We start from the raw sequence: 14,794 nt of genomic DNA, 5'->3' as shown, positions 1-14,794 counted from the left end.
GGATATTCCCAAGCCAGGGATCGAACCCAGGTCTCTCGCATTGCAGGCTGATTCTTTACTGTCTGAGCCACCAGGGAAGCCCAATTCAACAGAGGAGATGATGCCAAAGCAGCAGATCACGCATCCTCCTCTTTCCTGCCTGAATTAACTGCTTCTGATTCTCTGTAGCTGGACTTCCTCCCTCGACAGACTCATCTGATGCTAGTTAATTTGTCAGTCTAACGACATCAGCCTCATGATCCCCCATTCCACCGAGTTTTGAGGAGTCAAAAGGTAGGAGAATGAAGAGGAAGCATAGGGTTCCACCCTGGCTGTGGATAACTCTACCTCAGGATGAAAAGCAAAACTGGTTTGGCGAGCCATGCCATCCCAATGGGAAGTCCCTCCATATGTCTAGCCCCAATCCTATGATGTGCGGTCAGAGCCCATTCCCCTCCCCCCCCCCGCCCCCCAGTCTGAGAAAAGACATCAAAAGTCACTGCTTCATCTCGAAGGTCCAAAACGCTCTAAGTGTCCCTTCCCACCCCCTTCAGTGACCAAGGTCAGCAAGAATGACATCGCACCACTTCCAAGAGCAGAGTATATGAGATTATTGCAGACTTTATAGAAAACTGCCCAAAGGAGATCCAGATTTCTAGGTGGGGGGGAGGCCTCAAGCCAATATGTTGGAGGAGGGTGACTTCCTGTGTGCAGAGGCAGCACAGGCCAGCCATTCTGCTTGACCTAGGGGTGGGAGTCAGGGAGAGGCGGCCCCCTCCCACTCACCAATTGTGCTTTGGGATCATGCAGAAGGCAGGGCGCTGAGGCTCTGACCCTGGACAGGAGGGCTTGTGCCTGAGACAGGAGGAGAGGCCCCCTTCCTCTTCCAGAAGTCATATGGGGCAGGGGGTGGGCAAGGATGGCAAGGTGGCAGCAAGGAAACTTCAGGGGAGAAGAGTCACATGGGAAAGAGGATGTGGCCAACAGCTCCCAGTCCTTCAGAGCCTCCTCTTCCACCCCTCTCTGTGGGCACAAAGGTCAGCTGACCCTGGTTCTAAGGCAGCCCATCTACTTTGCACCCCCAGGACTCTCTCCTCCAGGATCTCTCATGAGGATCTGCCAGCATGGTTGCGGGGGGCGGTGCGTGGCACCTGCCTGTTTTGCAGGGCTAGAGAGCTCATCCTAAGAGGAAAGGGGGGTGGGCATCTCCCAGGGATGGAGTCCTCACTGGACCTGACCCAGTGAGCGGCAGGTGTGGGTACTGAGTGCAAGCGATGGGTTTAGAGAGAACTGAGAGCCCAGAACTTGGGTAGAGGGATGAACCTCAGATCGGGTAAAGAGCTGAGAGTCTCAAATTGGGAATAAGGACTGAGTATTGGGGTATGAGAACCCAAAGTGGGAAACACTGAGGATCGGCTCCACACTAAGGGTTTAACGAGGTGTCCCTGTCCCTGTGATGGGAGAGTTAGGAGCAGAGTGCCAAGCCTGGGCCAAGGAGGGGCTTGAGCTAGAGCTGGAGTGGTGGGTGGCATGAAATACATCTTCAGATTGGGGGAGGCTGCCCAGCCCTCAGAGCCCCCAGATGTAGGTCTGTATGCAGGATGAGCTGGTAAAAGAAAAAAGGCTCAAAGTCCACAAAAACCTTCTGAAGGGGGTGCTCTGATTCTGAGACTAGAATGGGATGTGAGGGCCCCTGAGCACTAGAAGGGAGCTGAGGGCTGCAAGCTGGAGTGTAGTTTAGTGGGGTGTTTCTTGCTGAGAGGTCTGGGTTCAAAGCACAGGGTGGTGGAAGCAGTCTCAGGGGCTTGGGATAGAAGGAGAGGGTCTCCGAGTGAGTCCTGAAAGGGGGAAGGGGCTTCGGGTGGTTCAGGAGGGCTTTCAGAGCCTGGGATGAGTGGATGGGTGGGGAGCAGGTTCTGGAATCAGAAGAGGGTGTCTCTGGGTCTTCGATGGTGACAGCTCTCAGAAGCTGGGGAGAAGGGGTACAGCTCCAGGCCTCTGGGTGGGGGAGATGCCATAATCCAAAGGTCTCAGGGCAGGGGAAGGTCTCAAAGCCTCAAGCTCGCGGGTGTCCCATACCCACGGTCTTGGGCGAGGTGGCCTCAGTAAGGTCATCAGCTGGCAGGGGTTAGTCCCCAAGTCAGAACAGGAGAAGCTCAGAGGCCCGAACCCGGGGAAGTGGCGCGAGAGCCGGCGGGGGCGGCCGGGGCGGGCGCGCGGCGCGGGTCGGCGTCCTGCTCGTAGCGGTAGTGGTAGCCCTCCATCTGGTCCCGGCACGCCTCGCGCAAGTTGCGCATCCAGCGCTGGATGCCGCGGCGGTTTAGGTAGAGCACCATAAGGAAGATGAGGCCGATGAGCGCCAGAACAAGCCCGAAGAAGACGTAGGAGGCTTCCAGCTCGGGGCCGGCGAGTTCCACTTCATCCCCGCGACTGTCGGCATCGCTGTCGGCGCAGTGCAGCTGCGCCTCTTCCAGGTCCAGGAAAGCCCGGTTGTGCAGCGCCCGCGGGGCGGCGCAGCGCAGGCGCCGCGCGTCGGGTACGCGCTCCGTGGAGTTGCGCAGCCAGGCCAGCAGGGGGCGCGCGGCGCAGCCGCAGCGCAGGGGGTTGTCCGCGAGCAGCAAGCGCGGCGCGGGGAGGCCGCCATCGCGTTCGAGCGCCCGCAGCTCGTCGGGGTCCAGGCCGGCCAGCGCGTTGAGGTGCACATCCAGCTGCTCCAGGCGAGGCCGGCGCAGAGCGGCGGGCGGCAGGCGGCTAAGCGCGTTGCCCGCCAAGCCCAGGAGGCGCAGCTCGTCGAGCGGAGCGAGAGCGGCGTCCAGCGCGGCCAGCAGTGCGGGGCCGCCCCGCGCCAGCGCGTGGTTGAGCTGCAGAGAGCGCAGCGCGGGCAGTCCGCGGAAGGCGCCGCCGCCCAGGGTGCGCAGCGGGTTGTGGCTCAGGTCGAGCGCCGTAAGGCTGGGTAGCCCGTCGAAGGCGCCGTCCTCCACCACCTCGATGTTGTTGTGCGTGAGGCGCAGCGCAGTCAGGTGCGGAAGGCGCACACCGCCCTCCGCCGCCTCCTCCCCGTCCGCGTCCCCGCCGGCGAAGGCGGCCGCGCGCAGCACCGTCAGGTTGGCGCCCACGATGGTGAGGTTGCGCGCGTCGGGCGGCACGTCCCGCGGCGGCTGCCGGAGCTCGGCGCCGGACGCGCAGCGCAACATCAGCTTGGGGCCGCCGAAGCAGTAGCACTGGAAGGGACAGGGCGCGGCGGGTCGGCTCAGCGCCGCCGCCACGAGCAGCAGCCCCGGCAGCAGCGGGCCCCTGTGCTCCGGCTGTCCCGCGCGCGGGGCCATCGCAGCTGCCCCCACATCCAGCGCCCGGGTCGCGGCGCTCACCAGTGAGTTCGGAGCGCCTTGGGGGCGGGGAGGGGGGCGGGTGAGGCAAGTCCTTGACCCGGAGCGCCCGGCGGTCGTCGTCCTTCCGTCCGCTGGCTCTGGAGTCCGAGGAACCTTCACTTTCCTGGTTGGGGCGAGAGGGGACAGGCAGGGAGCGGAGCCCCCCGCCCCCGGTGCCCTCTTCGCCCTGCGCACCGGCCTCCGACTTCCGCGGCCGTTCTGGGCTCAGAGCCGAGTGGGCAGGGTTTGCCTCCCCCCTCCCCGCCTCCCAGCCGCCTCCTCCGCCCCCAGCGGTGTCTCCGCGCCCTCCTTGCGGAGAGGCGGGGTGGGAGGCTCCCGAGAACCAGGGCTTTGGGCTGCTGTTCTTGTTCTCCCCCCTTTCGGCTCCCGGACTGCTGTGAAGTTTGACTCTCCGAGGTTCTGACTTAGTTCCCTCTCATCTCCCCCACCCTCCGCGTTTAAGCAGGTTCTTTCCTCTTACCTCTCAGGCACGTGTGGGGCGGGGCGGGGCCGGGCTGGGGAGAGCTGGCAGGTGGGTCAGCATCTCCAAGGGAGAATTTAGGGGCAGGATTTTAGAGTTCCTCCTCCACGTGCAGGCAGGGATGAGGGATCAGCTGGGAGAGTTCCTCGTTTTTCAGCTGCTTCCTAATTCCTGTGATCAAGGAGAGGGCTGTGCTAGGAGAGGAAAATCCCCAGCCTCAGCCCCCTCTTCTGCCACCCCAGTTACATCTGGTCTGGCTCTGTCAGCATCCCTGAACGTTCCGGGAGACCTCCATCTTTTCCACCCCACCCCATCTACCCGAGGAAGTCAAGACAACCCCCTCTTCCTTCCATCCCTCCTCCCCCCAAGTCACTGGCTGCTCCGCCAGGATTTCTTCCCTTTGGCTTTCTCCACCAGGCTGGACTCCTCCCCCAAGCACTCTCCTAGGCCCTGGGACCGGTGGGTGTGGTGATTCAGCTCTTTGCTGCCCCCCTCCTTGCCCCAGCGCCTTGGACCCCTGCTTGCTTGTCCTGGGTCTCAGGACCTTAGGGTTGTTGGATGACATCAGCTGCCTCTCCTCCTCTCCAGGGTACCCCACCTGTAAATGGTGAATGGGTAGGAGGGTTTGGGGCTCCAGAGGTGGTGAGACCAGAAGCAGATTTTGCACTGTTGGAGTAGGGGGTCTCAGAAGGGACCAAGGCTGAGCTGTTTATATAGGTTTGTTTTGTTCTGGATTTCCGCGCCCCCCCCCCCCCCGCCCCCTCCCCCTCCAAGAACTGGGAAGCTCCAGGCCTAATTTAAAGAGACAGGCTCCTGAGAAGGGAGCTCTCCTGGCCTTGGCATGAATTATTCAGGCTGTAGAAGTTGACACTTGATCCTCAGGCCCTTCTGGTATGAGCAGAGCTGGTTGGGATAAAGGCTCCCCCCAATCTAAGAAGCAGTCTCTTTCTCCTGAAATTAGGGATTGCTGGGTTGACTCCTTCCCTGAAAGTATATTTAACTGATCAATCAACAGATCAGTACCACCTAAGGAGAGGCCTGGGTCTCAGACAGGGGTCAATGTTGAAGTCCAGGGTTATTGATGCTGGGGGTGGGAGGAAGACCTCTCCTTTTCCTTCCCACTCTCTCCCCTGTCCCTACTGTCACTCCCAAGGTTTGGCAGATGAGAATAGTAACTTGCACATGCATATTGGACATGTCTTTTCAGAAGTGGGGTTGTATACTCACATGTATGTGTAGAAGCACACATAACATGTAGCAGGCCTAGGTGTGTCTGCATGTGAGCACATACACACACTCATGCTTACTTGTGTGTGCCTACACATGCACAGGAAGGCTTGCATAAGCTTGTGCACAGTTGCAGGCAGGCTCAGATGTGCTTCTTACACGTACTTGCAGGAGCATTCATACATGTGCACATGTGAACATAGATTTGAGTGCATTCTGGTATGTGTCCATTGATTCATAAGCATGTACATACTTGAACATCCATACTTCCGGGCCCATGCAGGTGCCTGGATGTGTTTTCAGAGGGACAAGCTAACAGACTTATGCAAGCACATGCATCCAGAGGTCAGCCAACACACTCTGAGCCCACTCCTGCCCTCCACCACACCCTTGGTCCATGGAGTTAACAGGGTGTGGTGTCTTTTCTTATATGGCACAAGAGCTCAGGCATGCCATAGACGCTGGGCCCTCAGCTGTTGCATTCACCCCAGCCGTGGCCCATGTCAGCTCCAAGCCCCAGCTCTGACATCTTCCCCAGTGGGAGACACTGGCTCTTCCTCATTGTTGTGTTTCTGGTACACGCACTAGTTCAAGAGACTATGCAGTAAATGTTTGTAAATGAATGAGTGAATGAAAAGGTCTTTGGTTTCCTGTCCTGCTGCGTACAGCCCCTTCAGCCTCCAGCCACTAAGACATCACAGGCCAGCTGTCAAGGCCAGCTCTCCCTTCTCAGGCCCCATGGTGGCTGGTTTCTGATTGGCTGATGGCCCTCCAGGGGAAGCCCTGAGGGGGAGCCAGCAGCTTTGGTGGTGGGGGTGGGGATGTGTGTGCATTTACTGGACACCTCAGTTGGGGAAAGGAGGCCCAGAGAGAACCTAGGACCATCAAAGGACAGAGAACAAGACAATGACTGTGTTTTATAAATGGGGTGGTGAGGCCAGAGGCCAGGGACTTGTCAAAAAACTTATGGTCCTTGGGGCTTTGCCTGGAAACCTGACCCCAGCACCTGGCCTAGGGCTCTGTCCAAGGTAGTAGGTGTGTCTGAGTGGCCAGCACCACAGGAAAATCTCTTCTTGACCCCAGGGATCTGAGGCCAAGAACAGATGGCAGGTAGGGTCTGGTGTGACCTTGGACCTCTCTCCACCTCTGGGCTGTGAGCTTCTATTTCTGCAGAGTAGGTGGGCTTCTGAATTTGTCATTTCTGGTCCTTTTTAGAGCTATTGTGATAATGTGAAGGGAAAATGTTTTGAAACAAGAAAAGCCATATCATTAGGGTCTAGGCACCTAGCACCCACATGACTCTGGATGAGGCATTGCCCTTTACTGGGACTAATTAGTTCCCATGCTGTTTGGCTCTGTTCCATCTTCCTTCATTCCCCAACACCTCAAATAATCATGGTAGATAATAGAAGGAATGAGTCTCCACTTGCCGTCTCTCTCCATGCCTCTACCCTGCCTTCTCCCCTGCCTCCCCTCTTTCTGCAGGTGTTCCTTATCTCTGTCCAGTTTCCCTTGGAACCAAGTCTGTGAGCCATCTGGGGGGGTCTCTGTTCTCTGGAGGAACAGCCTTCTGCGTCTTGGGAGTATCAGTGTTCGGTATGTAGTGGGTGTTCAATAAACGCATTCGGTAAATGCGTCTTGAGGCTGTGTGTTTATTCCCTGAGGCATCCAGTGGATTGCTCACTGTTTAACTCTCATGGGGTGCTCTCTCCCCTTGATTATTTTCCTCCAGTTTAGCCCACTGTCCCTCAGGGCTCAACTTGAGTTCTGTCTCCTCCAAGAAGCCTTCCTGGCTTCCTTCTCTCTCCTTTGAATTTCACTGAGTGATCAGAGGGCTAGAGCTGTCCTGAGCCCCCTGACTGCCAGCAGCTGGAGCTCATGACAAGTCTAATTTCTTGTGTTGTCAGCACACAGCTTAGAGCTCAGCATGGAAAAGGCACCAGGGAACATTTACTAAGTGAAATAACGATTTAAAAATCTCTGGCTCAATCCACCCCTGTGAAGCAGGCTAGGTGAGGATCCTTCACCTCTGCTTTACACCAGGAGACAGCTGCCCGGAAAGGTTAAGTGCTTTTCTCAAGGTTGCACAGCTAACTGGAACCCAAGCCTGACAGGAGCTCAGGTTTCCTGCTCATCTTCTCTGCTGCAGCCCTCCCCACCCTAGGTTCTCTCTCTAGGGAACGTGACTGGGTCAGATCCCAGGGGAGCCTGTGGGCAAAGAGCTGAGGCCCTCAGGGTTTCCTTAGGACTCAGCAGACAAATCACCCCAGCCCCACCCAGGCAGAATGATCGTGTCTGCCATCCGCCAGGTTGTGAATCACCCATGTCAGCCTCGAGGGACCTGAATTCTTGAATTTGTCACCCCGCTAGGTCCCAGAGCCCCCTCTCAGGCTTCCAAGGAGCTGTTCCTCTGCTAAGTCCCAGTTCCCACATCCTCTTCTCCCTGCAAAGGCCCTACCCTCTGTACGCTCCACTAAGCCTTTATAGGGAAACTGGAGAGGTGTTCCCTGAGGTCACCCAGCAGGTAGCTCTTACCCATTCATTTTGTCCAGCTCCATTTTGTCCCTTAGGGGTGACTCGGTGTTACTGGACCCTGTGGGCAAGTCTGTCTTTCCAGCTCCCTTTCCCTGTTTGCAAAGGTGTATGTGTGTGTGCAGGGGATGGTCTTGGAGGGCTTTTAAGTACTGTGCCCATGGCCTTTTAGGGACGAGGGTCCTGGAGCTGCCCAAGTTGGTGCCCCCATCTTTTCAATATGTGACCTTGAAGCTGGCCCCACCCTTAATTATAAAGTGTGCTAGGATGGCCTGCGGCTCCTCCTGAGTTCCATGCTGTAGTAGCCTGCAATCCAGGCTCCCTCTTTCCTGGTCGCCCTCGTGCTGCCTGCCTTTCCCTCTGCTCCCCCTTCCTCCGAGGCAAGGCCTCCAAGGCCTTCCTTCCGGCAGGCCTGACATGATGAAGCTCAGTCATTAGGTAGTGGGGGAGGCCCCAGGTTCTCTCTCCTGTAGCTCTGGCACTGCTGGGGAGGGGAAAACTCCACTGCAGGCTTTACTGTTCCCATTTCTCACTCTCCCCTCCCTGCCCCATTGCCACGAGACACAAGAAAATCCATAGACCCAAGATCCATTTTCTCCATTGAGTCAGCAGAGGCTACACTCTGCTTCTGAGGGACTGGCAACTGGCTTTTAAATAACTCTCAGATATTTAATACCCTCCTCCTCCACTCTGTGGCCGGGGCCTCTGGGGAAAGCCTAGAATAAAATTGGATGAATCCTCTGAAAGTCATAAGTGCTCTTGCCTGCACCTCAACCCACCCTCCCCCACCCAGGCTTCCAGGCCATGGAGGAAAACCTGATTCCTTATCGCCTTTGCACAGTGCTTTAGAGTTTCTAAGTGGTGCCCCCAACTTGGTTTGTTGTCACAAGTTTAGAACTGGAAACTGAAGTTTAGAAAAGGGGACTGACCCCAAGACTTTAAGTCTTGGTCTGCTGCTGGCTGGCTGTGTGGCTTTGAGCAGGTCCCTGTCCCTCTCTGAGCTTCTATTTCCTCACCTGTGCTTCACGGTGGTTCAACCTGTGGGTTGCCACTGGTCCCTCTAGCCTTTATGTTTCATGAATTGGTGCCCTGGTCTAGGTCTCCTCTCATGGAGCTACTTTTTGCCTCCATACTCTCCTTGGGGAAGGTTAAAGGCCAGAGCGGACTGAGGCTCAAGGCCAGGCAGGGTCTGGCCCTAGGATTCCAGTGTAAGTCAGAGACAGGAGTGGGTGGGGGGAAAGGAAAAGAGCAGAGTTGGATTCTTCTGTCCCTTCCACCCCACCCCCCTTCCTTTTTTCTGTAGGTGGAGGTTGGGACAGACCAAGGGCAATAATATTTAAATTTTGGCTTCTTTAAGACTAAGGTTCTCAGCAGCTGTAGATATAATTTAAGAAGGTGGGAGCAGAACCCTCTTCCTAAGTTGTGTCAGGATCAAGGTCCTGATAATGAAAGTTAGCGGGCCCAGTTCTCCTGGCTTCACCACTGTTCTGTGTCATTTGGAGGACAAGGATTGATATCTGCATTGGTTATATGAGAACACTGGAAGGTTAAGAGCTGTGCTTGGGGTCACCTCATGATGAGGTGACCCTAATGATGGGAGAGGGCATATAGTCTAGGGTTTCTGATTCCCAGCTCATCCCAGCCTGCTCTAGCAGGAAACTGGGGCCAAGGGATGGGAATGGAAGAGGCAAGTGGGTTCCCACTTAGTCTGGGAGTGACCTTGCTTTGTTTTACTTCCCTTGCATCCTCTTGGGTCCTCATGATCCTCCTGAGCTGTACCAAGCCTTCTGTGTGTGTGTGTGTGTGTGTGTGTGTGTGTGTTAGTTGCTCAGTCATGTCTGACTCTTTGCAACCCCATCGATTGTAGCTCGCCAGGCTCCTCTGTCCATGGAATTCTCCAGGCCAGAATACTGGAATGGGTAGCCTTTCCCTTCTCTAGGGGATCTTCCCAACCCAGGGATCAAAGCTGGGGATCTTCCCAACCCAGGGATCAAAGCTGGGTCTCCTCTGGTCTTTGCAGAGGAGATTCTTTACATTGCAGGCAGATTCTTTACTGTCTGAGCCACAGGGAAGCCCTACCAAAGCTTCTGCTTCTAAAATTACGTAATTTTAGAATCAAAACACTGAATTTTAAGAACCACGGATGCTGGCAGCCATAGAACCATAGTCTGTTTCAATCAGAACATAAGACTCTTATGCTGCTGGTAGTATGAATGGTGGTGAAGCACTTAGAGCCTGTGGTAGGTTGTTATATTAATATTCCTCAATGAAACCTGTCCTTCTGTATCCATACTTTTACGCTGTCCCTTCACTGAGTTTGGCTTGGCCATGTGAATTTCTTTGGCTATTGAGACATCAGAAAATGTGATGCAAGCAGAGGATTAAAAGGTGCTTGTCCCTGGGGCCTCCCCTCTTCTTGCTCCGCTGAAATCTCCAGGCATAGAAACCCCAGTAAGCCTCTTAGGGGAAGAGACCAGCAATGAGCCATTCTGCTGAAGCCCTCTAAACCAACCAGCTCCCAGATGATCTTCCAGCTGATGCCAGCTGCCTGCATGACCCTAGATAAGACCAAGAGAACTACCCAGCTGACCTGAGCCCAAATTGCTGACTCACAGAATTGTGTACAGATAAAATGGTTTCTGTTTTAAGCTTTTAAGTTTTGGGGGTAGTTTGTTACAGCAGTAGATATCTGATTTAGAGCCTTAGCATTAGGTTTGTAGAACTTTAGTCACCGATTCCACGTACCCCTACAATCACAATATTGGAGATTATTTGATGCAGTACCTGAAGAATAGAAGGATCCTGAGAACTCATTTAACTCTTGCTCAGTGCTGCCCTCTAATTCACAGAGCAACTGACCCACTCACTCTCCTCCAACCTGGAGCTCCCTGCTCAAGGGTCCCTGATTCTTCAGTATCTGTCCATCATGTCACAGAGTCTTCTTGTTCCACTCCTCAGTTGGTTTCTCAGTTCTTAATTCTTTAGAGAACCTTCCCATGCTGATCTGCTTGCTCTGGTCTTAGGAACTAAATGTTCCTGGTGGAACATGGTGGAAACTTGTCGTAATATTTATCCCAATTCCTGGCACAGTGCCTGGTATAGAGTGAGGGTGAATGAACGTACCTTGAGGAAAAACAACCATCACGACCACCACAAAGCTTTTCTCATCTTTTCCTGCCCTGTCCCCGCCTTACTGAGTTCTGTGATCTGTCCATGGTGCTGAATGCCTGTCCTTGCTTCTATCTGCCTCAGAATGGCTACTTCCCAAGGGAAGAAATCTCTCCCATGTCCTGGAATTCACTCAGTCTCCCTCCCTGTTTCCCTATCTCTCTTTGCACCACCCCTCATGTCCTGTCTTCCTCACCCTGCCCCATCCTTCATATACAGATCATTGGCCTGAACTATTTAATGCAAACTAATATGAGGTGATGTATACTGATTAGGATTAGATTTAGCTGTAGGCATCAGAATGCACAAAATAACAACCTCTTAAATGATATGGAAATAGGAGGGTTTTTTTCCTTTCATAAAAGGAAGTCTAGATGTAGCAGTTCAGAGTCTGAACGGCTTCTCCATGGTTATGAGAAATCAGTACTTCTTCCAGCCTCCCACTCTGCTTTCCCTCGAGTGTGGTCCTCATTCTTGTGGTACAAAATGGCTCCTAGGGCACCAGCCATCACATCCGGTAGCAGATGGAGGCAAAAGATAAATAAAGGTGCCCTTTCCTTTTATGGTTACTTCTCATAGTTTCATCCAACACATTCACTGGCATGGTCACATCTAACTAGCTTCAAGGGGCTTGGGAATTTTAGTCTTAACTGGGTCGGGGGGGAGGAGGCAATTTTCCCAGCAAAAAGCTGTGGTCCTTATTACTGAGGAAGAAGGAGAAATAGTTATTGAAAAGTAACTAGAAATCTCTGACATTAGTGATGAAGTAGCACTGCTGATGGTGACAGTGGCTATGGCATACTAGTTATGTTGATGGTAACAGCAGTGGTAGTGGTGGTGGTGGTGGTGGTGGAGGTGATGATAAAGCTGGTGACCAATATAAGCTCATGTCCAGGAGCACAGCCTGGACCAGGAGAATACCCAAAGGATAGACCCAGTGACTACAAGGTGTCTGGAGCTCGGGGCCGGCTCCAAGCCACAGGAGAGTGATTTCTGGCACCCCTGCTGCTTTGCAGTTCATCAGCCATGGGCCTCTCACCTTCCTGAGTCCAGAAGAGCATGAATCAGATCCCTCCCACACCCCACTTAGGCTGGAAATAACCCTGGAATGAAAATTTAAGGCCTTAGGGAGGTGAAGCAGGAAGGATGATATTGGGCTTCCATTTATTAGACAATAAACATTGATGGAACTTGTTTCACTCAAGGAAATCGTTGCTGTGAAATATACAGAGACACACATAGACACATAGCCTCCAACATAAGACAAACGGTTACAAAGATAGACATGCAGAGAGAATTACAGATATACAGAAACAGGCCCATTGTCATGGAGACCCATAGGCCCAGATGCACTTAGTCTAACAAAGGTATCAGGATAGCCCCTCTCCCCAAAGAGATGCAGGCCATCCAGCCATCTTATTCCATAATACAAGTTACAAGTCACCTCTGGGTCCTGAAGGCTGAAGTCCTGAAGATACCAAGAACCCAGAAGTGACATTGAAGAGGGGGCTCAGAGATCAGTAGCCAATCAGAAAAGGAAGCAGTCTGACCTCTGATACGCCTCCCACCTGGGGAGGGATTGTACCAGTGCACCATGGCCTGCCCCAGGCCAGCCCAGGTTCTGTGGCTGAAGGTGACCAGGTAGGGTAGGAATTGGGTAGGAGGGGGTGTGTCCTCCAGGATATCTCCCCCCAGGGGCCCAAGGACACACCTGGAGGCCATTAGCAGAGGAGCCGTCAGGCAGCAGGCTCCAGCTCCAGGTGAGGAGACGTGATGTGAACATGTGGCAGCCTCCTGCCAGCTGGAGCTGGATCCTGGAGGACACCTTGTCCTGGGTGGTTCCAGCATCACTCCCCCGGCACCCACGTGGAATGTGGAGGTAACTGCAGCACAGGCCTTGGTGCTCAAGATTGTGGGTGAGCCCACCTCCAGTTTACCTCCTGAACCAGATTTCCTGACTTTCACGGTGACATTCTTCTTCTCAGAAGGCATCCTGATGACTTCACTGCCCCCTCCCCCATCACCCCACCGAATCTTTCTTTCTCTGCTTCTGCTCAGAGCTCCTATGTGACATCGCCCTGACCTGCCTACCCTTTCCATTGATCTGTGCTTCTTGGTAAGTGACAGCCCTGCCTAGCTCCAGCCGCTGCCACCCTCCCCCTCTACCCTGCTGGAGCGGCTTTACTTCACTGTAGTTTCAGTTCTTTCTTCATGATGGAAGATGTTAGTGCTGGAACTCCCAGCTCATGGAACAGCCCCCAGAGAGCCCTGCTCTTTGCAGACAGACCATCTATTGCCACACTGGCCTAGGCTTGGTGGTTTCCTGCCATCCCAGAGCCTCTGCTACTTTCCCAGGTGCATGTTGACCATTTACCATGATGACTTAGTGCTGGCTTCCCCCAGTGGGTCATATTCTAGGTCCCTAGATTTTCCCAACTATATCCCAAAATGGTAGAGAAAGCATTCAACCTTACGTGTGGTAGGGGTAGATTGCCTTAACCCTAATAAGAGCCTGATTTCCCCGGGCATCTCTCTGAGTTCATCACTTTATGGAAGGCTGCAGATGGGTAGCAAGACCTTGAAGCCTCGCCAGAACATTGATTATTGGCTGCCCCACATGTTCCTGGACTTAGGACAGGAACCTCCGAGCAGGTGATAGGCAGCAGCCCACACAGTCAAGAATCAGTTTCCTACTGAGGCAATCCCGCACTCAGCAGCTCTGCGACAGACATCTCTCCCTCCTCAGTGCAGGGCCTGACTGTGGTGGCGGCTGCAGCTTGGCTCTGCCAGTGTGTCCCCTGCCCTGCCCTGGGGAAGGAAAAGAGAAGCCAGTTGGAAGTTCAGAAAAAGAAAGGCTAAAAAGGACCCCACAATTGGCCCTAATTAGCCACTGAGAGAGAGAAAAAAAGGAGGTCAGAGGGCTGAGTCTACTTCTGAAAGAAAGCGCCTGGCAGGCAGAGCCGTGCCTGATTTGTGCTCTGCACCTCCCAGCACAGGGCTGTGCATGGGCCCATCTGACCCTGAACTCTTCGCCCCCACCCTGGCTGGGGAAGGGCACCACATCCATCCACAGCAGTCATGGCCCTCTCCTCTGGAAGAGGCAGCTGGCTCTAGGGGAGGAGGGAGGGAGGGAGGGAGGGAAGGCCGGCTAACTGCACTGAGTTCAGCGCTTTACATACATTGTTGTATTTAATTCTCACAGTGGCCCTGAAATGGAGGTACTTTGGCCCCAATTTTTAAGTAAAGAAGTGGACACTCAGGTTAAGTAGTTGACCCAAGACCACACAGCTTAAAAGGGGCCAAGTAGGGAGTCCAGTTCAGGCTGTGGGTCTGCAACCTGTGCTCGGGTGCTATGAAATGAGCCCTGGGAGGGCAGAGCCCTGGTCTATGTCACCTCTGTGCCCCCGGCACCCAGCCTGGGGAGGGGCAGGTGCATGGCAAGTGCTGAGAAGAGCTGTTGAACTCAACAGGCAGGACAGGCTGAACCAGGGAAGGACTTAGAGAGGAGGACAGATGGAGGGACGGTGGAGGCTCCGCCAAGACAGGCAGATCACCCCCATGCCTGGGAACACTGTGCAGGGGACCCTCGAGGTGGGGGCTTCCCTTGGGCTGAGGACGGTGCTGGACTGAACAGAGCCTGTCCCCAGCCAAGGGGGGAGATGAGGCAGAGGTACATTTCTTCTCCCCATTTTGCTGCTCCTCCTTCCCCCAACCCACCCCAGATGGTTAAGCTGAAGCAGAGACAAAATGAGGAGCCTTTAGCTCTTGCTGGAGCTGAGCCACCCTTGCTTAGCCGGGGCGGATCACCAGCAGGCCAGCTGGGCCAAGGCCAGGCCGTGCTCCACAGTGGCAGGGGGAGCACTGGGGAGAGGGGGAGCACTGGGCATCAGGACAGGACCCCTGTGGGTGCAGAACCCCTCCAAGCAGGCTGCTTCTTCCAAGAGGTGCCAGAATGCCCCTCGCTTAGGAGAGAGCCAGTAGGGTGGGGAAGGGGAGGGCTTCCTTTGGCCCTGTCTTATGAGCACCCTGGTAGCAACTG

General features: G+C 54.6%; 1 protein-coding gene across 2 annotated transcripts; it reads right to left on the bottom strand.

Moving 5' to 3' along the window:
* Positions 1-554: 554 nt before the first annotated feature.
* On the bottom strand, positions 555-3,970 carry TPBGL (trophoblast glycoprotein like). 2 transcript variants are annotated; one of them, XM_086340868.1, is made up of 3 exons: positions 3,829-3,970; positions 3,348-3,471; positions 555-3,200 (listed from the first exon to the last, which is right to left on the bottom strand). In XM_086340868.1, exon 3 carries the CDS (start codon positions 3,171-3,173, stop codon positions 2,136-2,138), a length of 1,038 nt encoding a protein of 345 aa, XP_086196994.1. In that variant the 5' UTR covers positions 3,174-3,200; positions 3,348-3,471; positions 3,829-3,970; the 3' UTR covers positions 555-2,135. The 2 variants fall into 2 exon arrangements, with proteins under 2 accessions (XP_086196994.1, XP_086196995.1); XM_086340869.1 differs by having other exon boundaries at positions 555-3,471; positions 3,829-3,846.
* Between the last annotated feature and the right edge of the window lie 10,824 nt (positions 3,971-14,794).

This window comes from Bos grunniens, chromosome 15 (genome assembly GCF_055505025.1).
Source record: "Bos grunniens cultivar Pamir isolate PY7600 chromosome 15, Bosgru_T2T1.0, whole genome shotgun sequence".
Classification (NCBI taxonomy): domain Eukaryota; kingdom Metazoa; phylum Chordata; class Mammalia; order Artiodactyla; family Bovidae; genus Bos; species Bos grunniens.
This window is presented reverse-complemented; position numbering and strand designations above follow the sequence as displayed.